The 21,136-nt window shown below is 51.4% G+C and overlaps 1 protein-coding gene and 5 non-coding genes across 6 annotated transcripts; 1 reads left to right on the top strand and 5 right to left on the bottom strand.

Moving 5' to 3' along the window:
* Nucleotides 1-2,389: 2,389 nt before the first annotated feature.
* Ubc (ubiquitin C) lies at nucleotides 2,390-5,859 on the bottom strand. The gene is made up of 2 exons (XM_046445997.2): nucleotides 5,710-5,859; nucleotides 2,390-4,518 (listed from the first exon to the last, which is right to left on the bottom strand). The coding sequence occupies exon 2, from the start codon at nucleotides 4,513-4,515 to the stop codon at nucleotides 2,458-2,460; it is 2,058 nt and encodes a 685-aa protein (XP_046301953.1). The 5' UTR covers nucleotides 4,516-4,518; nucleotides 5,710-5,859; the 3' UTR covers nucleotides 2,390-2,457.
* A 4,721-nt stretch (nucleotides 5,860-10,580) lies between these two features.
* On the bottom strand, nucleotides 10,581-10,652 carry Trnaa-ugc (transfer RNA alanine (anticodon UGC)). The gene has a single exon. It is a non-coding gene; the product is annotated as a tRNA-Ala (tRNA).
* A 2,251-nt stretch (nucleotides 10,653-12,903) lies between these two features.
* Trnad-guc (transfer RNA aspartic acid (anticodon GUC)) lies at nucleotides 12,904-12,975 on the bottom strand. Its single transcript has one exon. It is a non-coding gene; the product is annotated as a tRNA-Asp (tRNA).
* A 464-nt stretch (nucleotides 12,976-13,439) lies between these two features.
* On the bottom strand, nucleotides 13,440-13,512 carry Trnaf-gaa (transfer RNA phenylalanine (anticodon GAA)). Its single transcript has one exon. It is a non-coding gene; the product is annotated as a tRNA-Phe (tRNA).
* A 5,357-nt stretch (nucleotides 13,513-18,869) lies between these two features.
* Trnad-guc (transfer RNA aspartic acid (anticodon GUC)) lies at nucleotides 18,870-18,941 on the bottom strand. The gene has a single exon. It is a non-coding gene; the product is annotated as a tRNA-Asp (tRNA).
* A 151-nt stretch (nucleotides 18,942-19,092) lies between these two features.
* Nucleotides 19,093-19,164, top strand: Trnaa-ugc (transfer RNA alanine (anticodon UGC)). The gene has a single exon. It is a non-coding gene; the product is annotated as a tRNA-Ala (tRNA).
* Nucleotides 19,165-21,136: the final 1,972 nt, after the last annotated feature.

Genomic DNA, 21,136 nt, shown 5'->3' with positions numbered 1-21,136 from the left:
GGGCTCCGCAATACAGCGCTTGGCTAGCCCTGTGAGGCCCTGGGTTTGATCCTCAGCACCACATACAAATGAATGAAATAAAGGTCTCTGTCTACCTACAGTTAAAGATATAAGCACATCAGTGAGCACTGAGAAGACCTGCACAGGAACTAGCCCAGCAGCTCCTTGTAATTACAGGAGCTGGTGTTGGTCATTTGTCCTGTGTGCTCATTTGTATGGACGAGTCATGGCCATTCAGTAAATACGTGGATTTGCCTTCAGATGAATGGATTTCTCAAAAGACAGCAGTTTTCTCTCATCTCTAAAGCTAGGCTTCATCTGAACACGTTCACTCTTAGCCTCTTTAAAATTGGTAAGGACAACACAAAGCTGCCCTGCATCAGAGGTTGGTTATGTATCACATCCTCCCCCCCAACCAGAAAAAAAGAACAAAGTGTCATAGATTATGCTTGGATTCTCAAATGGGTCTCTGGATGATGGCAATGCCTAATATTAAGCCAGCTTCCCTTCAACTTTTTTTTTAGTTATAGATGCCTTTATTTTTATGTGGTGCTAGGATTGAACCCAGTGCCTCACATAGGCAAGTGTTCTGCCACTGAGCTACAGCCCCAGTTTTTTGTTTTTTGTCGTGCTGGGGATTAAACCCAGGCCCATCTGCATGTGAAGCAAGAACTCTACCAACTGAGCTATATCCCAGCCTCAAGAATTTGTAATTTAATTAATTACAAATTCTTCATCTGATTAAGCAAATGTCACCATCTTGCCGGTCAGGGTCTTCACCAAGATCTGCATCCCACCTCTGAGACGCTGCACCAGGTGCAGGGTCAACTCCTCCTGGACATTGTATTCAGACAGGGTGCGCCCATCTTCCAGAGCACTAGTATAAACTCAGATCAGAGGCCAATTGCTTCAACAAACCGCTGTCACAACAGAAAACCTGAGGAATCAAGTTCATCTTGAAAATTACAGCAACGAGCCATTCTGATAATAGGAATAGAACCCAGAGGCACTTTAAGCACGGAGCCACACCCCCTTTGAGACAGGCTCTAACATGCTTAGGCTTTACTAAATTGCTGAGGCTGGCCTCAAATTTACCAGCTTCCTAAGTTGCTGTGATTACAAGCATGGGCCACCATGCTTGGCATCATTCTCTATTTTAAACTTGTTAAGTAGATGGAAAATATATTACCTGCCACCTTTTCAAATAAATCTGATCTCATTGACTTCTATGCAGACCGGTGATTCATGCAGCTACTATGTTAAAGCAGATTCTTTCCCCTCCCATCTTACCTTTTTAAATACCTTTCCTACAAGAAACATTCTTCTCACACCACCCCAAAGAGTAAATACAAACCTGTTCAATGTACACACATAAAACATTAATCTATCCAACCCTGACACTTTTTTTTTTATTCCTGACATTCTTTTAAACTACTGTACACATTTTTAAATTATTTTAAATTGTAGATGGACATGATACCTTTATTTTTATGTGGTGCTAAAGATTGAAATCAGTGCCTCAAACACGCTAGGCAAGTGCTCTACCATTGAGGTACAACCACAGCATTTTTCTCCAATGTCTCCAATGTCAGGCAAGCACTGCACCACTTAGCTACAACCACAGCCCCTTTGTACATATTTTCTCATCAGTAAAATCAAATAGTGTCAGCCTCCTGACAGTGCCATACACCTGCAATGCTACTCCCAGCAGCTTGGGAAGCTGAGGCATAACTGTGAGCTCAAAGACAGCCTCAGCAACTCAGTCTCTAAGAATACGGCTGACTAAGCACCCCTAGGGTCTAATCCCCAGTACCCCCTAAAAAGTATCTGCCTCATAAAATCAAGGGGTATATTGATTTATATATTTATATAAAATCTACCACTATCTCTGCTATTTGCTGTTTTTGTTATAATTTTCCTGAGTATAGGATAATTGTAAGGGGAAAAATATTTAAAAAGCATGAATAACCCAGCTTTTATTTTTACCTTCCTACAGTTCTATATACCACTTTGCAATGGCAATTTCTTACTTCATGGTAACCACAAAAACATTGATGCACCAACCCAACACTAATTCAAAGTTTTATTTTTTTAAAATTTATTTTCTATTTATTCATTTGTAGGTGGTGCTGCAGATCAAATCCAGGGCCTCACATGTGCTAAGCAAGCACTCTACCGTTGAGCTATCGCCCCAACCCCTTAATTTATTTTTAGTTGTTGATAAACATTAAACATGATGCTGAGAATTGAACCCAGTGCCTCACACATGCCAGGCAAGTGCACTGCCACTGAGACCCAGCCCTAATTCAAAGATCTTTAAACTGAATCCTGCTGATCCAACCCTACTCCAATTTGAATATTCTTATAACTAAAAAGACAAAAACACGACTTGGAATGCAACAACTTTATTGAAAGAAAAGTGCAAAGAAACTTGTCAAATGCTTAAAAGGGGGAAACTTAGACACCTCCCCTCAAGCGCAGCACCAGGTGCAGGGTGGACTCCTTCTGGATGTTGTAGTCGGACAGGGTGCGCCCGTCTTCCAGCTGCTTGCCCGCAAAGATCAACCTCTGCTGGTCGGGGGGGATGCCCTCCTTGTCTTGGATCTTTGCCTTGACATTCTCAATGGTGTCACTGGGCTCCACCTCCAGGGTGATGGTCTTGCCAGTCAGGGTCTTCACGAAGATCTGCATCCCACCTCTGAGACGCAGCACCAGGTGCAGGGTGGACTCCTTCTGGATGTTGTAGTCGGACAGGGTGCGCCCGTCTTCCAGCTGCTTGCCGGCAAAGATCAACCTCTGCTGGTCGGGGGGGATGCCCTCCTTGTCTTGGATCTTCGCCTTGACATTCTCAATGGTGTCACTGGGCTCCACCTCCAGGGTGATGGTCTTGCCCGTCAGGGTCTTCACGAAGATCTGCATCCCACCTCTGAGACGCAGCACCAGGTGCAGGGTGGACTCCTTCTGGATGTTGTAGTCGGACAGGGTGCGCCCGTCTTCCAGCTGCTTGCCCGCAAAGATCAACCTCTGCTGGTCGGGGGGGATGCCCTCCTTGTCTTGGATCTTCGCCTTGACATTCTCAATGGTGTCACTGGGCTCCACCTCCAGGGTGATGGTCTTGCCCGTCAGGGTCTTCACGAAGATCTGCATCCCACCTCTGAGACGCAGCACCAGGTGCAGGGTGGACTCCTTCTGGATGTTGTAGTCGGACAGGGTGCGCCCGTCTTCCAGCTGCTTGCCGGCAAAGATCAACCTCTGCTGGTCGGGGGGGATGCCCTCCTTGTCTTGGATCTTCGCCTTGACATTCTCAATGGTGTCACTGGGCTCCACCTCCAGGGTGATGGTCTTGCCCGTCAGGGTCTTCACGAAGATCTGCATCCCACCTCTGAGACGCAGCACCAGGTGCAGGGTGGACTCCTTCTGGATGTTGTAGTCGGACAGGGTGCGCCCGTCTTCCAGCTGCTTGCCGGCAAAGATCAACCTCTGCTGGTCGGGGGGGATGCCCTCCTTGTCTTGGATCTTCGCCTTGACATTCTCAATGGGGTCACTGGGCTCCACCTCCAGGGTGATGGTCTTGCCCGTCAGGGTCTTCACGAAGATCTGCATCCCACCTCTGAGACGCAGCACCAGGTGCAGGGTGGACTCCTTCTGGATGTTGTAGTCGGACAGGGTGCGCCCGTCTTCCAGCTGCTTGCCCGCAAAGATCAACCTCTGCTGGTCGGGGGGGATGCCCTCCTTGTCTTGGATCTTCGCCTTGACGTTCTCAATGGTGTCACTGGGCTCCACCTCCAGGGTGATGGTCTTGCCCGTCAGGGTCTTCACGAAGATCTGCATCCCACCTCTGAGACGCAGCACCAGGTGCAGGGTGGACTCCTTCTGGATGTTGTAGTCGGACAGGGTGCGCCCGTCTTCCAGCTGCTTGCCCGCAAAGATCAACCTCTGCTGGTCGGGGGGGATGCCCTCCTTGTCTTGGATCTTCGCCTTGACGTTCTCAATGGTGTCACTGGGCTCCACCTCCAGGGTGATGGTCTTGCCAGTCAGGGTCTTCACGAAGATCTGCATCCCACCTCTGAGACGCAGCACCAGGTGCAGGGTGGACTCCTTCTGGATGTTGTAGTCGGACAGGGTGCGCCCGTCTTCCAGCTGCTTGCCGGCAAAGATCAACCTCTGCTGGTCGGGGGGGATGCCCTCCTTGTCTTGGATCTTCGCCTTGACATTCTCAATGGTGTCACTGGGCTCCACCTCCAGGGTGATGGTCTTGCCCGTCAGGGTCTTCACGAAGATCTGCATCCCACCTCTGAGACGCAGCACCAGGTGCAGGGTGGACTCCTTCTGGATGTTGTAGTCGGACAGGGTGCGCCCGTCTTCCAGCTGCTTGCCGGCAAAGATCAACCTCTGCTGGTCGGGGGGGATGCCCTCCTTGTCTTGGATCTTCGCCTTGACATTCTCAATGGTGTCACTGGGCTCCACCTCCAGGGTGATGGTCTTGCCAGTCAGGGTCTTCACGAAGATCTGCATTGTCTGGTTACAAAAGGGCAACAACAACAAAAAGAACCAAGAATTTTAGCAGTGCTAATGGCGAAAGTTCAGTATCGCTGTATACTTGTCCAAATAATTAAAAGGGGCCTTGTGGCACAAGCCTTTAATCCCAGATAGTTGGGAAGCTATGGGAGGAAGAGGGCAAGTCATAGGCCAACCTGAACCATTTAGGGAAACTGACTCAAAATAAAGAATGACATGTAAATCCCAGCAGCTCTGGAGGCTGAGACAGGAGAGTTGCAAGTTTCAAAGCCAGTCTCAGCAAAATCAAGGTGCTAAGCAACTCAGTGAGACTCTCTCTCTAAATAAAATACAAAATAGGGCTGGGGCTCAGAGGTTGAGGGCCCCGAGTCCAATCCCCGGTAGCCCCCTAAAAAATAAAGAATGAGAAGTCCTGGGGGTGGAGTTCGGTGGGAGAGCGTCTTCAGATTCAATTCCCATTACCAAGAAACTTTTTTTTTTTTTAAGTGAAAAACTTGCCTTAGCAACATCAAGAAATACAGGCAGCACTACTGATAAATTAGTTCAAAACCTTGGCTTGGAGCACTAAGGCAGCCTGGAAACCTTGACCAATTTAACCTCAGAGGCCTCAAGTCTCACCCCCCCCTCCGGATGCCGGGTTCTGTCAATCCAGCAGGGTCTAACCTCGGCCCGAGTCCTGCGACTGAGAAACACCGCCTACACCCACATGGGCAGGCGGCCCCACCCCGCATGAGCGAACAGACGGGGTGACGTCACCCGACCGCGACGGTGTGCAGCGCGCCCCAGGAGTAGGACTACGGCGCGGCACCTCATCCCGGTCTGCACCCCCGGGGGCGGACGACCAGCCCCTCCAGTCACTCGAGCCCCGAAACACTTCACGCCCGCCCGGGCGTTCTCCAACCCCGCCGCAGGGCCATCTGCCCCCACCTCCCGCTGCGGCCAGGGCCCTCCCGCGCTTCCCTTCCGCCCCCTGACGGCAGGCTCGAGCCCCAGCCTCACAGCCCCTCTCTGCGGCGCGGCTCCTCCCGGTTAAGGTTTCGCAGCGGCCGCCATTTTGCCGCTTGTCCCCTCGGGTCCGGCGGGGCGCTAAGCGCCAAGCACCAAGCCGCCGGCCCCGAGGCAGGCAGCGCGGCCCCGTCTCCCACACGGCCGCACGGCCAGTAAGCCCCGAGCGCCGCGACGTCAGCTCACCAGCGGCAGCAGCAAGCAGTAGAGTAGCGACAGAACTCACGGCCTTGACGGAACTCACTGCGCCCCGCCCGGCGCCGCCTTATATAGGCTGTGGCGTCCACCGCCCGGAGAGATCCCTCCGCGGAAACGCCGAGAAGGGACTACTTTCCTCCGCCCTTTCCGCCCTCCGGAAAGAAAACGACTAACCGGAACCACCGGATCCCCGTTCCTGGAATATCATCGGACCGAGGCCGAGGCGTGGGGGGTCGCACGCGTCGGGGGGCAGGTGGCCGTTGTGAGGGCCAGGCGGAGGGATCAGCTCGGGCGCAACGGTGCGGCGACCCTGGATGGGGGCGGGGCGGGTGGGGCGAAAGCCCGGCGTGGAGCCCGGGCCGGAGCGGAACGGAGCGCGCCCTCTGCCCCCGCGACCCGCGGGCCTTGGCTCCTGTCTGTTTTAGCCGCTCTGTGCCCGGTCCGCCACGTCCCCTCGCCCTGGCCGCCCTCCGCGGGCCCAGCCCCCACTGTGGCACGGTGACAGGGCGCGTGACGCTGCAGTCTCCGCGCAGGGCCTGGGTCAAGGACGAGCCGGCGTCCCCAGAGCTCCCACGAAGGAGCCTGTCCAGCTGCCCTTGGAAGGGAGGGAATTGAGCTGGACCTGAGGGCCGGCGGTCGGCCTCCGGGCTGTTCCGGGGCCTTCCTGTTTGTTCTCGGTGGCCCTGAACAGGAGAGGGTCGCCTTTGGTTGCCGACAAGGAGACTGCGGATTCAAGCTCCTTCTGCATTTGATGTACTCAGAAGGGGCTTAAGCCTGAGATGTCCTTTTATTTTTTACTTCGACTGCAGATGTCCCACTGTTGCGTTTCACCCCCGGCCCCGAAATTAAGTCTATTAAACTGAGATGGAAAAAAAGAAAAAGAAAATGTTTACGGATGTGTAAGTGACCCCGTGATGGTTGAACCCAGGGTGTTCAGGGTGTTGTGTGATGGTCAAGTCAGGTTGGACCTGTCTGCTGGACACTGACCACTCCTCTCCAGGGGAAGCGTTCAGATCCTTCCAGCTATCTAAAATGTGAGGCGCGAGGTTTTAAAACACAGGAATTGAGTCTCAGCTGTGCGTATTTCTGGGGAGGATTTTTAATATGTCAAATACAAACTGTGACTCCACAGGAACATTCTATTTTGATAAAAGAGGAGGAAAGAGGAGGATTGCGAGCCCAGGTGGTTTCATTTTTACCACAACCTATACTGTGACTCCTGTGTGTCATTTCCCCAGCCACTGTTCCTTCTGGATTCTTCTGGAAATAGTCCCTGTTTCTACAAACGTAGGGGGAGGATAATGTTTGAATTTCTGCCAAGAAAAAAAAAAAAGATACTAACTGAATAATGTTCTGCCTTTAAGAAAAGATGGCATTCTTAAATAATGAAGGTCATTTCAACATTCTGCTTAAAATGGGGTAAATCAAACCAAAACTGCCATATATTTTCTTCTTTTGTAGTAAAAATCATGCTCTACTCTACCTTTAATATGATATCACTTCACACATAAGACACACGCAGGTGTCACTTCCTGGGTACGACATTTACAGTCGAGCAGGCTTTCTGTTTTCCTGGCTTTGTCACAATTACTGTCAGGAGGCATTTTACTTGTTACATGTTTAATAAGCCACACATTAATTCTTTTTTTTTGAGGGGGGTGGCAGTGCTGGGGAATAATACTTTACTATTTTTTGTTTGTTTAAACAGTTTATCTTTTAAAGAGACCGAAATAATTATAAATATATATTCATGGGTGTTAAACTTCACCTTCTCATTTCTGGTGCTATTTTTCTTTGATATAGAGTAGGGTCTCCACCGGATATTATTTTTCTTTTGCCTGAAGGACTTTAAAAAAAAAATTTCTTGTGGGTAGTTTCTCTGGGTCATAAATTATTCCTGTGTGTGTGTGTGTTTTTGATTTTGGTGTCTTCATGTCCCTTCATTTGCCTGGGTGAGTCCTGTCCAGCTCTCTCTCTCACCTCCTTTCCCCCTAAACTGTGAGTGCCTTCCCAACTCTGCTGAATGCTTGGGGGAAACTCCTTATTTCCTATGGTAACCTGTGTCTGATGTCTTAATGAAAATACAAGAACTGAGCATCGTTCAAAATGACTTTTAACCTCTGAAATTTTCCAAGGAGAATGAATTCACGGGTCACTGGCAAAATTTAAACGAAGAATAAAAAATGAAACATCATTTTCCAGGTTTAGTAGGAAGCCTCGGTGATCTCCAAGGTAGATTTCTGGGAAGGTAATTTCTGAATTTCAGCAGAAGTTTTTAAGGGAAGGAACAGCTGAGGTTTGGCCTGGTTTCAGCCACACCCTGCTTGCTTGGGGCTGTGCTGTGCTTTGAGTCTTGTGATCTGTGTGTAATGTCTGAGTCATGAGCTTCGTGACATAGCTTTTCTGAGTCCAGAGGTTTGTACAGAGACAAACAGCTCTAATTTCAGAGGCAGGAGAGGAGAGGAGGAGGGACAAGAGGAGGTCCTGGTTGGGAGTGAGGAATGGGCCTGGGGTTAGCCCCAGAAGAAGCCAGTGGTCCCTGAAGGAAGGGTCCCCTCTCTTCAGATCCATTGTGTGTTGGAAATGGGAGAATATGGCCTCCCACTAGAAGCTGCTATTCCTGGGAGTGGTTTCCCTGGCAGATGCTTGGCCACGTCCGAGGACAGTTTGGTTTGTCACATGTGTAGGGAAGGGAGAGGAAGATGCTGGTGGTACTAGTGACATTTTTTGTCCTTCTGGCAAAGGGAAAATGACACCCTTCTCTAGCAGACAGACCCTTCCAGAGAAAGGCAGTTGGACCAGGGTGGACTCTACCCTACAGAGGGTGCTGTTGGTGGCAGTAATGACTGCCTTTCTATTTCTGAAAATGACTCCCATGGTCTAAATGTCCCACTTGGACCCAGGAGCCAGGTATCAAGTCACAATCCTAAAACCTAAAATGTCCTGACCTAGAATGTGCCAGAAGCAGATGAGTCACAGGCTCCACTTGGAGTTCGTTCCACCCACAGATGGATCCAGCCTTTGCAGGCGACCCAAGGAAGATGGCTTCAGAGCTGGCACCAATGGAAAGGGGACCGAGGCCCAGCAACAGGCCGGGATTGGCGGGCGGAGGGGGCACGTGATGGGCTGAGCTGTCGGCGCCAGGGTGTGGGGCTGCAGTGGGGTGGGAACACTCTAGCCCGCCTGCCTTTCTTCCATCCCCTGAGAGATCCAGCTCCCCTAAGGTCATGCCTTGACCTGATTCGGCATCTGGACATTGACTGGGAGTCCTAAGGCCAGCGAGCTCCTTTCCCCCCCAGAGACCGAGTGAACCAGGGAGCAGGAGGGCAGGCCTGGCCTGCTTTGTCATGCTTTATATAACCATAAAAGGTCATCTGGAGCACCTGCGGGCGGGTGGGCGGAGGTCTGGCCAACCCGGGGATGGAAACCCAAGGGCCTTTGCTCTCTTTCCTGTTGACACACCTGCTCCTGAATGGGCAGAACTTGAAAACAACCGGTTGGTGTTGTCTCCATATTTGTCTGGGTTGGGAGAACTGGGAATGTATCCAAGCTGTTTGGCTTCGATTTTGTTTTTAAGTCATGAGAAATCACAACATCATATCGACTTCTTTTTTTTTTAGCCCCTGGCAGTGCTGGGGATCTAGCCCACGGATTTGGCATTCCATGTAAACACTCCCTGGCCACAGCCCAGCCCTAAAGTCTCCCTGTTCTAAATGCCCAGGTCAGTAATGTTAAGTGCATTCACCCCGCCATCACCCTCCCCACCAACGTCTTCAGATCTTTTTATCCACAAAACTGAAACTCTGTCCCCATTAAACAGTTCCCCTGCCCCCTTCCTAGCCACTAGCACCTCCCCTTCTACTTCCGCCTCATGTGATGGGTTCTGTATGTATTAAAATGTAATAATTGAAAAAAAATTCAAAGAATTCAGATCTAGGAAGCGCCAACACAAGCCTTTAGCAGCAGCAACTCCTTGTGGCATTTTTCCGTATCCTGTTATGGATTTAATTATAAGATACAGTGTGAAACACAAGCACATATAATTAGTTTCACATTGGGATGGATAGCTTTAGAAATAACACTCTACCTTTTTGTTCCCTCAAAACCTTGCTGGTACATAGGGAAGAAATGCGCTTTGTGGAGACTCATTAGAAACAGGTTCTGTCACCTGTACGTCACCACCTAGCTGGTGAATCATTTCACAAATTTTAGTTTCCTTGTCTCAAAAACAAAAGGTTTGCAAAGACCAAGGTCCTTCTAGCTCTTAGATCAGATTTTTTTTTTCCAACTATGTAAAGCTTGAAGTCAAGTCAAAAGACAGGAGTTGACAGGTGTATTGTCATGGCTAGCTACAGAATGCCACAGAGTGCCTCCTCTTTAAATGAATGATAAAACAGTGTATTGACGTAACTGAGGCGCCCATGGGTGCGTGGAAGTGAAAGCTGCTCCCTCCTTACCCTCTCCTGCCCCCTGCTGCAGAGAGCAGAGCCCCAGGCTGGGCAGCAGCTGACCTTGAGCTGCTTCCTGGACAAACCGGGTCACTGAGGCACAGAGCCAGAGGCCCAACCTTGAGTGACCTACATACATCTGCACTGCCATGTGTCCAGGAACATCCGCAGTCCTCAATGTCAGGCACAGAAACCTCCAAATGACTGTCCTGCTCACATTTGCTGTGCTGTCAATCATCAAATTAGGTTCCGCTTTGACATTTCCCTGCTATCTGCTCCCCTTCTTCAGCTCTAACAAGGAACATTTAAGACACCAGGGGCTTCACCCTGAAGAGTTCACACCTTGTGTTAAAAGCTCAGCTGCAAACAGTAAAACCAAGAGTTGTGGCTAGAAAAGGAAAAAAGAAAAAGTGGAGATGCCGGGGATCGAACCCGGGACCTCATACATGCAAAGCATGCGCTCTACCACTGAGCTACATCCCCCTCCCTCTGTGCTGGGCTTCCTGAAAATCTCTGCTACACTCCTTTCGTAAGGGTTTCCACGCCCTCGGGTTGAATCTTGTGCATACATTTAAATGGCTATTAGGGTTAGCAAAAGCCAACCAAAAAAATTCATTTCTTGTTTTTCAAATGGGCCTATTCTCCATAGCCTTGCAACAAAGATTCTAATTGCTACAGGAAATGGAAAATAAATCAGAAATTCCAGTAAATGAGGACATTGGCCTGATGGTACCCCAAAATCTCCATTCCACCCTCAGTGAATTTGAGTCCACACATCTGCTTGAAGGCTTTCTCCTTCCCACCCCCAAATTGTTCCGGATGTAAAAATGAGCAAATTAAAAAGAAACGGATTGAACCCCCAGAATCAGGGCTCAACCTTAGAAGAGGGGATCTCTGCAATATCCCACTAGGAGAGCCATCCTGAAATTGTGAAGGGGCACCCAGCCTTGGGGGCCTGTGGAGAGGGCCAGGGGGAAGAAGCCCAAAGGTTTAGTGTCTTCAAAGTCTCAAGGGGTTGTGAGTGGAAGACCTTTCCTGCCACCTGGTTTGCCATCGGCCCCCTCACCGCCGGATCTGCTCTGCTGCCCAAGCAGCTTGCCCTGCATTCCTGCCTCTCTGGCCCTCATCCGGGAAGCAGAGGTTTCCAGAGCCCCTACCTCACCAGGACTTGTGACAATTTGACAAGACAAAGCATCTAGAACAGTGTTCTCAGCGTCTAGGGGCAGACCCTGAAATGTGAGCTGTTGAAGCTACGGTGGAGTTTCCATGGGAACTGCAGGGGAACTGCAGGGTCTCACGTCTGCTCCAGGTGTGAGCTGCCACATCGCTGATTCTGTCCTGGTGAGAGAGAGCAGCGGAAGAAAGAGAGGGTGTGGATGATCTACTGCAGAAACCGTCCCTGTCCTCATTCCTCTAGCTCGATGGCGGCAGAGCAGAGGGGTGGCACCGTGGGCCATGACCTTGAGAGACCGCTCAGCTCCCAGAGGCCCCTCTGCTTCCTCCCCCCAAAGTGCATGGCAGCCAGAGCGCTCTGCTCAGAGCAGACCTGATTTTGTTTCCTCTCTGCACAAAACCCCCGACAAGATCAAGTCCAGACTCCGCAAGGCCCTAGTGGAATGGACTTCCCTGATTCATCGCCTGCTCCTCTTCCTCCCCACGTGTTCTGTCCTTGGTTGGGCCGCCTCCTTCCCATCTCAGGGCCTTGGCACTTACTGCTCTCAGCCTGGACGGCTGTCCCTCAGCTCTTGCCCCAGCTGGCTCCATCTAGATGTCCAGCACCTTGCTCAAACGTCCCCTCCTCAGCGGGGCCTTCCCAAGCATCTCCTACTGACCTACCTGTCTCACCACTCCCTGTCACACATCCTCCTTGTTTTCTTACTGCATTTATCCATTTTAATAGTAAGGGCAGGGCCTGGTCTGGCTTGTGTCCTGCAGCAGCCCTGGTGCCTAGGATGGGGCCTGGCACATAAAAGGTGCTCAGTAGGGTTTGTGGAATGAATGTGGGAAAGTTTGGGATAAAGGTAGAAATGAACCACAGAATAGGAGCCTGGGAAGGTAAAGGGCTAAGAAAGCTATTTCAGATCTCCCCTGTCCCCGTGTCCGCCCTGACCTTCGCACTCCCTTGATGGAACTTCTAAAGAACGCTCCCTTCTCCGTGGGTTTGGCTCACTCCCTAGAGTGAGAGCTGTAAACTTTTGCTCAGTCCCTTTGGGATCTGCCAGTCCTGGGGGGGGATGGTGGAGTGTGCTTGAGGGGATCACCAGTTTACGCAGGTGGTGAGACTGGGGCTTTCCAGGTCTAACTTGTATTTAAGGTGCCCCACTTGGAATGAGACCTGGGAGTCTCAGGGTGGAGAGGAGGGGGACTTCCCAGCCGGGACACTGAAAAGTAGCCCCAGTGACACCATCAGGTGTTGGTGTGTCCCCGGAACTAGCGAGGCAATCTCTCCTCTTTCTGTCTCAACTATGGCTTTGGCTCCCATATTATGACAAAAATAAATGGCATCTTGTAAAGAGTTTGTTTATTGCCTGTGGGGTGCAGCAGCTGCACACCGGTGATGTTTTAAGGTCACACAGTCTGACTGTTTTAGGGGGAGAAAATGTCTCACGTTCATAAGCATCTTCCGAAGTCAGATGCTGGGGCTGGAGCAAGACAAGAAATGTCAGCCCCGGAAGTCCAGCGTAGCCAAGGTCAGGATGAAAAAGACGTCGTTCCACCATCAAAATGTTGCAGCCTCCCCGTCGGGGAATCGAACCCCGGTCTCCCGCGTGACAGGCGGGGATACTTACCACTATACTAACGAGGACTAGCTCTGCCAATGTCTCCCTGGAACTCTTCTTTAAGGTAACTTGTCTCCCCTGCCCCTTCCCGTCCATTTCAGGGGGTTAAACCTTTATATTTTCTTGCAAAATAAGTCGGATTTGGCTAAATGGCATTTTAAGGTGGCCGTTTCTTGCTCGGTCCTTGTTAGCCTGGAGAATTTAAAACGCAGAAATTAAAAAAAGAAAAAAAAAAAAAAAACAGAAAGCAAAAAATTAACGAGCAGACATCAACAAACGCACGCCAGGGATGAATAGGCGCTTAAGAGATAAACCAGGGAGACCTTGGTCCCCGTGCAACTTGACCAAACAGGGCGTAGCGGGGCCTCTAACCGCCATGGGGTGAGGGGGGGGTCTCGTAATAAAGAAATCGCGACCCTTGACGAACTGGGATAGGGTAAGCAGGCGCTGCTCTGCTCCTGCCGTGCGCAGAGACGGAAAAAGGAGGAGCTGCCGAAACCCGGGATCGAACCAGGGACCTTTAGATCTTCAGTCTAACGCTCTCCCAACTGAGCTATTTCGGCGGCCGCTGCTAGGATGAGTTGCTGTTCTCCTTGTCCGCGCGGAGGCGCTGGGCGCTGCAGTGCCCGACAGGGCGTGGGGCACTGGAAGCCGTTTCTCATCCCCTGCGCTTTGCGACCCCCGTCCTCCCAGGTGCCGCCCCCGTGGCCTCCCCGGGTCTGGCCTCCCTCACGGCTCCCTGGCGCACTGTGTCCCTGTCCATCCAGCGTGTCCCCGGCTAACACGCACCAGGCACTGCGCACTGTCCCCGCCGGATACCCCGGAGCCCGGCACGTTGCAGACGCAGGACAAACGCTTGTTGGGGGAACGGACGGAGGTCGCTCCGCCGCCGCGGGGAACAGCGTCGCGCCCCGGCCCGCAGCGCGCGGTGCCGCGGGAGGCCGACTGCGCCAGGGCTGTCCGCGGGGACAGGGCCGCCGCCCCTGAGCGCGCCGCTGGGCCCGGGCGGGAGCAGGGCCACAGGTGGGCGTCCAGCCTGGGCCCGGGCGGCCGCCCCTCGCCGCGGGAGCCCCTTCCCCGTTTCAGTCACTCAGCAAGCGTTTGCTGGACGTGCGTTTGCTCCACCAGCAAACAGGCAGCAGCTGTCCAGTGGGCAGTGCCTGCCGAGAAGGAAGACGAATCCTGGTGCTAGACGCTGGGGCGGGGGCAGGAGAAGGGGACAGCAGAGGCCGAGGAGGAGGAGCCCGGCATGCTGGACCCTGGGGAGGCAGGGGGACAGCTGGGCTCCCGAGAATGGAAAGGCATAGCCTTGGCAGGAACAGGAGAGTGGTCACAGTGGAGAAGTCGAGGCCCAGTGGGGCAGAGGCCGCATCCCACTCACCTGCAAGGCCTGGGAACACGGGCTGGATTTTCCTCTGGGTGCTGGTTGGAAAGCCACTGGAGTGGGGGACACTTACGTCTGGGTGTTTTTCTGGTTGCAGTTTGGAGAATGGACAGGAACCACCAGGGTGGCTGCAGGGACACCAGCGAGGAGGCTGAGGCCGTGGTACAGCCAGAGCAGGGGTGTCCCAGGCCAGGGAGGAGCTGGGAACTCGTGGGGATGGAGATGGGGTTCAGGAAGAGTCAGGGAGAATGACACCCGGGCTGGGGGGCTGCTGGGAATGGCTGGCCCTGACCAGGAACAGGAGGCCCTGGGGCAGCAAAGCTGTCAAGACTTCAGTCACAAACACGTTGCCTTTTGAGACACCCCTTCAATTTCCAAATGGAAACTCAGACACAGCCATTTTCCTGCACATCTTGAAGCCAACAGTCCTCTGTGAGTCCCCAAATCCAGTGTTATGGGCTGAATGATGTCCCCCCACAACTCATATGTTGAAGGCCTAACCCTGGTTCCTCAGCATGTGACAGTGCAGTTGGTGGCAGGACCTTTAAAGAACCCACTACTTCAGGCAGCACCTGAGGGTGGGCCCTAATCCAAGATGGCCAGTGTCTTCACAGGAAGGGAGATTAGGATGGATTCACCTGCAGGGAAATAGCAGAGAGAAGGTGGCCGGTGGCAGGCCAAGGAGAGAAGGTGAGAAGAAGCCCGAGCCGCTGGCAGCCCCAGAGCTGTGGGGAAATGTGTGTGTGTTCTTTAAGCCCCGTCTCTGCTATTTTTTTCAAGACTGACTCACCCAGGCTGCAGGACACCCGCCCATCCATACGCTGGATTTTCCTGGAGAGGGGAAGATTTGTGCTTTCAGAGGAATCATCCTGGAAATGATTTGGGAGAAATAGGAGGCCCTGTGCTCTGGTGTCCCCATCTGAAGAGTCTCTAGAAGAGGCCTTGCAGATGGCCTTGGCTGGGCATTCAGCTCAATGTTTTCATTTCTGATATGGGTGTCAGGTCTTGCCAGAGCCAGCTCCAAACAGCCAGGCTAGCAATTCACATCCAACCCATCCCCTGTTTTTCTCACTTAACAATCCACCAACTCAAAGCTCAGCACACAGAAGGCCCTCAATACTTGTGACATAAGTGGGTTAGGTGGCAGTAACAAATAACTCCACCCGGGTGGCAGAAAGCAATGGGGATTTATTCTTGTACAGTTCTGGAGGACAGAAGTCTAAAGGCAAGGTGCTGGCAGCTTTCTTCTAGAAGCTTTGAGGGAGAATTGGCTCCAGGCCTCTCCCCAGGTTCTGGCAGAGGTGGGCAGGCAGTCCTAGGCGGACCTCAGCCTGTGGACACCGGTCCACCCTTGGCGTCCTTCTTCCCATAGCTCTCCTCTCTATTTCTCTGCTTTCTCTTTTCCTGCCTCTCCTAAGGGCATTTAGGACCTGCCCCAACCCAGAATGATCTGCAGGAGCACTTTCCATGTGCTAACAATCTCAAGATCCTCCCCTAAATGACATCTTAGAAACCCTTCTTCCAAATAAGGCCACACTGGGGGCCCCTATTCAACACCCTCCAATGCCATCACATTATTTAAATTTGTACTTGTTGTTGGGTACCAGGGATTGAACTCTGGGGCATTCGACCACTAAGCCCCATCCCCAGCCCTATTTTATATTTTGAGACAGGGTCTTACTGAGTTGCTTAGTGCCTTGCTTTTGTTGAGGCTGGCTTTGAACTTGCAATCCTCCAGTTTCAGCCTCCTGAGCCGCTGGAATTAGAGGAGTGGGCCACTGTGCCCAGTATATTATTTATTTATTTATTTATTTTTTTAACATTTATTTTTTAGTTTTTTAGGTGGACATAATATCTTTTATTTTATTCTTATGTGGTGCTGAGGATTGAACCTAGTGCCTCAGGCATGTTAGGCGAGCGCACTATCATTGAGACACAACCCCAACCCTATTATTTAATTTTTATGATTTGATTTTTAAAATCAAAACATGATTACTATCAAGAAGCAGAAAACTGATCAGATCACTATCAGAAAACTGACACTCTGGGCCAGGAAGTACCCATGTCCTGCTACAGGAAGCAGCTTTCGAGGGTGGTTAGTTGAACATCCCTCTAGGCCTTACTCCTGTGGATACGTGTTCATCAAAAGCCACATGGAGAGAGACAGATCATCTTTGTTAAAATTTGATCATGTTCTATGTTTTTAACTAAAAGTAGCAACATTAATTTTTCAATAAATAAAATGAAAGCAATTACTGAACTTCAGAAAAGTTTTCTTCATCCCATAAAACACACTAGTTCCCAATAAAATCCTCTGTGTTAGGAAAAATGATTATCAAAACAATTAACTTGGGCTGGGCACAGAGGCACACACATCATGATCCCAGATGTTTAGGAGGCTGAGGCAAGAGGATCCCAAGTTCAAGGCCATTCTGGGCAATTTAGTGAGAGCTTGTGTCAAAGAAAGTAAAAATAAAACCAGGGCTGAGGTTGTGGCTGGGTGGTAGAGCGCTTACCTAGCACATGTGAGGCCCTGGGTTGGATCCTCAGCACCACATAAAAATAAATAAACACATGCTGTCCATCTACAAGCACAAAAACAAACAAACAAATAAATAAAGAGAATTTAAAAAAATAAAAAAAGAAACAGCGGAACATTTGCCTAGTATGTTCTCGGGACTGGGTCTGGGATGTAGCTCGGTGGCAAAACACTTGCCTTGAATATGCACCTGCCCTGGGTTCTATTACCAGTTCCCAAAAAAAGAAGACAAACTTGTCTCCCCCAAACAGACCCCAACGGAAATAAAGAAAGTGAGAAAAAAAATTCTCCATACTGCAAAAGAAAAAAATATATATATATATAAAATAAAGATGTAAAGATTCGTGTTTTGAAAGAAAACATCTTAACTTCAAGGGCCTGGGCCCATCATCACCTGATACGTAGGAGTTAATTCAACCGTTTTCCAGCCTGTAGCGCTGTGCCCTTGTGCTCAGGTTTTCCCTTTTGTATTAAGATCTTAGCACTAAAAGCTCAATTCCATACGCGGGGTTGTGGGGCCAGAGTGTGGGGTACTCGAGACCTGGAAGCGCCCTCAGAAGGGGGCTGAGCTATTGATCCTGGCTTTCACTCCTTTCTTCCCCAAACAAGTCTTGATTAACAAGTCATTTTTGTCCTGAGGTGTGGCTCACGGGACTCAGCCTCGCCAAGGGAAAAGAAGCAGGAGCACTGGGTACATCCTCCGTGTGGTGCCACCGGCACCCCCATCCAGCTCCAACATTTCCTGGCTGGGCCTCCTCATTTCTGTCCCTGGCCCTGGAAACCACCAGTCCCCTTTTTGACACAGGATTTCAGTCATAGCTAAAAAAAAAAAAAAAAAGTTATTTACAGCAAGGGCTGAAAGTGTGAACTGATGGTTTTACTTCCTTTTTTATGATACCAGGCAAACTTGGGGGGCACTTAACCACTGAGCCCCATCTCCAGACCTTTTTATATTTTCCTTAGAGACAGAGTCTTGCTAAATTGCTGAAGCTGCAATCTTCCTACCTCAGCCTCCCAAGCCACTAGGATCACAGGTGGCCACCAGCCCGCCTTCCATGTGTTTTAAATATTTGTAGGAGCCAGCTTTCCAGTCAGTGTTATCAGCAACTCGTTTTTCCTCTTCTGTGCATTCATTGCCTGTTGACTCTTGGTCTACGGGTATTTTAGGATTTTTCTTAATGATTTGAATAAATTATTTGTCTTTTCTTTCCTTCTTTTTATTTTGAATAAATGGTGTCTGTAACAAAGATATTAGTCCTTAGAGTCTTTTGCCTACAGTCTGTTTTTAATCACTGTAGGAAATTTATTTTTTACCTACATTATTTTCTACATAGACCAAACAAGTACAAGGGTATAGCTACCAAAAAACAAAGACAACAAGAAAGAAAGAAAAAAAAAAAAAAAGACACAGCATTTACCATTCTGAGCCATTTAGGGTCCAGATTGCTGCCCCTTCTAGAATTGCAAACAATGCGCCTTAAGACCCTTGAAAATAAAGCAAACCAACCCCCTTTCTGCTTCTGTGCTGGGAAGCTGGGTTCCTTGTGAGCTGGTGAGCGGGACTGTACTTTCCCTCCAGTTGAATCTCTGTTTGATTCAATCCACTTGGAAGTTACTTTTTTGCAAATGTTAGATATGAGTCTACATGGGTGATTTTAGTGTAAAAGGAAACAGAGGTTTCTCCACCTGAGATGTGGGGCAGGTGTGATTGAACAAGACTGCAAGGCGACTTGGGGACCAGTAGAGGCTTGTTACTGCCCTTTCCCTTAATGGAAACTTGCCTTTGGCTTGTAAAACCTCAGTGGAGGCATGCAGTTGGGAGCTCGAGAGCGGGTCTAGGTGGATGCACATTATCTGAATGACAGGTCCCCACTGGGTGGGGCCCGCGGAGCAGGGAATCCAACGGCAGGGCCCGCGTTCACCCGGTCATGGGTGCAAACAAGGGTGACACCGAGTCCTGCCTACCTACATCTCAAAATGCAAAAGCCTCAGGTAGCCTCCCCGTCGGGGAATCGAACCCCGGTCTCCCGCGTGACAGGCGGGGATACTCACCACTATACTAACGAGGAAGAGCCATGCCAGCGGTTCTCCAGGGTGGCTCCTGTGGATGGCGAGCTCTCTCGGGTCCCGCAGGGCGGGGTCCGCGAGCGCGGCGCTGCCTGGCTGGGCTCCAGGCCGGGGCCGCTGCCTATCAGGCTCCCGCGCAAAGACTTCCCGTGCGGGGGTGTAGCTCAGTGGTAGAGCGCATGCTTTGCATGTATGAGGCCCCGGGTTCAATCCCCGGCATCTCCATTCGTCTTCTTTTGCCTCATTCTTTGAATCACACGTCTGCTTGGGGGACCCAGGCACCCCCTCCGGAAAGTCCCTGCAGCCGGCCTGGTTGAACTGGCGCTTGGTCCCCCAAGTCACCCAGCAGGCGGGAAAGCTCTGCATTTGTACAGAGGTTGCCTCCGGTGTTTCTGAGCCCCTCAGGCCAGGGAGTGTGCAACACTGAGCACCTTCTTGTGTGCCTAAGGATAGTGCCAGGTTCCCTGGACTCCCTGCCTGGATTGACCGGGCCAGGCGTCTCAGCCTTTTCGGGATTCACGCACCAGACCAGGGTACCAATAGTGGGCAACGGAGTGATGAGGTGGGAACTAGGGGGATGTCGGAGCCTCGGAGGAAACCGCAAGTGCAAAGGCCCTGGGGTTGGAGCAGGGGCTGCTCTGTGGTGAGTGCACACAGCAACCCTGCACTTGGTCTCCAGGCTCCTTGGGGATATACTGGGAGGGCAGGGAGATGAAGGCAGGAGCAGGTGGGGCCTGCTGTGGAGGACACTGCAAGGCCCAGTGCTGAGCATGACCGGATCACATTTAGTTTTAAACAGCTCCCTCTGGTGGCCGGGTAGAGACTGTACCCTGGCAGGTGGGAGGGACCCCGGGAAGTCCAGCCAGGCGCCAGCCCAGGCCCAGAAGGAGTCAGTGGAGGCTTCTCCAGCCGGGCACAGTGCAGCTGGGGAGCCGAGGGAGTTGCGCACGTCCCTAATTGGGGCACAACACTTTATGGGCCACTCCTTGGTCATTCAGGTTCACTTGAGTCTGAAGCATTATGGTCGCAGGGTACACTGCTGTCCTTGCCCATTGGTCCTGTGTCGCTCTGCGGGATGGACTCCTGCCACAGCATCACAGGGCCCAGGGACAAAGATGCTTGTATTTAAAAATACTTGTATTGGAAATTTTACTTGATTCTTCCCCTACGGGCAGCGCCTGGCCTCTTTACTAGGGATGGTGGACGTGCTCTCTGCCCAGCTTCCAGCCAGCAATGGGTGTTGCCTTCTTAATTTTTCAATATATGCTGGGAACAAAGTGTCACTGCATTATTGACATTGTGTCCCTTCCCCACCTGCTGAGAGGGCAGGCATCTTCGTGAATGTCTGTGGACCACTTGGTGTGCCCATGGCTGAGAAAGGTTTGCAAAAGGAAAAAGGAGCTTATTCCCAAGCGGAGCTGGGGGACCAACTCTCAAAATGCCGCCCCAGGACAGGGTTTGGGGATATTGTGGGACAAAGCAACAGGGTGATTAAGGTGTGGAGAATAGGGACAGGAGTGACATCATTGAGGTCTGCACAGGCCTAGCCAACCCTTGTGGCCCGCCACCCGGCCGAGTGCTCAGCTGTGAGCGATAGGGGTGCGGTTTTCAACCTTCAGAAGGTCACGGATGGTGGGGTGCTGGGGGTGAGGTTCAGCAGAGTGTCTGCCTGGTGCGAGCTAGGCCCTGGGTTCCACCCCAGCGCTGGAAGCAGGAACAACAAAAAGTCACCTACTGGGCCCAGTGCAGACGGCCTGCTCTCCCTGGTCTTGCTGTTGAGGGTCTTGCCCTGGGATGGCTTGTGATCCTCCTGCCTCAGCTTCCTCAGCTGCTGGGATTACAGGTGTGCCCCACCGCACCTGGCTGTTTTAATTTGAGGCAGAGTCTCCCTGTGCCACCCAGGCTGTCCTCCCAACTCAGCCTCTGCAGCCGCTGGGACCGTGGGCAGTGCCCCTCAGCCCTGGCGGGACCATTCTGGCTGCCCGGTGGGGATTTTCTGCAGCTCTCCTCATCAGAGTCTTCACCCGTTGTCTCTCCCAGTTGCCCAGGGCTCATCCTGCATGTCAGGCTGTCTGTCATGTTTCGCAGCAGTTTTCCTGTGTATTCTTTCATTTTCCAAATAAGTCGCTCTCTATGTCAACTTGGAATTTCCAGAGCCCCATGGCTCCCCTTTCCTTGCAGCTCCGGGGGTGTCCCT

This window comes from Marmota monax, unplaced genomic scaffold, assembly GCF_021218885.2.
Source record: "Marmota monax isolate L192 unplaced genomic scaffold, Marmota_monax_Labrador192_F-V1.1 WCK01_AAM20220418_F8-fsc00092, whole genome shotgun sequence".
Lineage (NCBI taxonomy): Eukaryota > Metazoa > Chordata > Mammalia > Rodentia > Sciuridae > Marmota > Marmota monax.
The sequence above is the reverse complement of the archived record's forward strand: the minus strand, read 5'-3'. Positions and strand labels throughout refer to the sequence as shown.

Excerpts from the sequence above, each read along its gene's own strand:
- Ubc (XM_046445997.2), bottom strand. The coding sequence starts at position 4,515 with ATGCAGATCTTCGTGAAGACCCTGACTGGCAAGACCATCACCCTGGAG.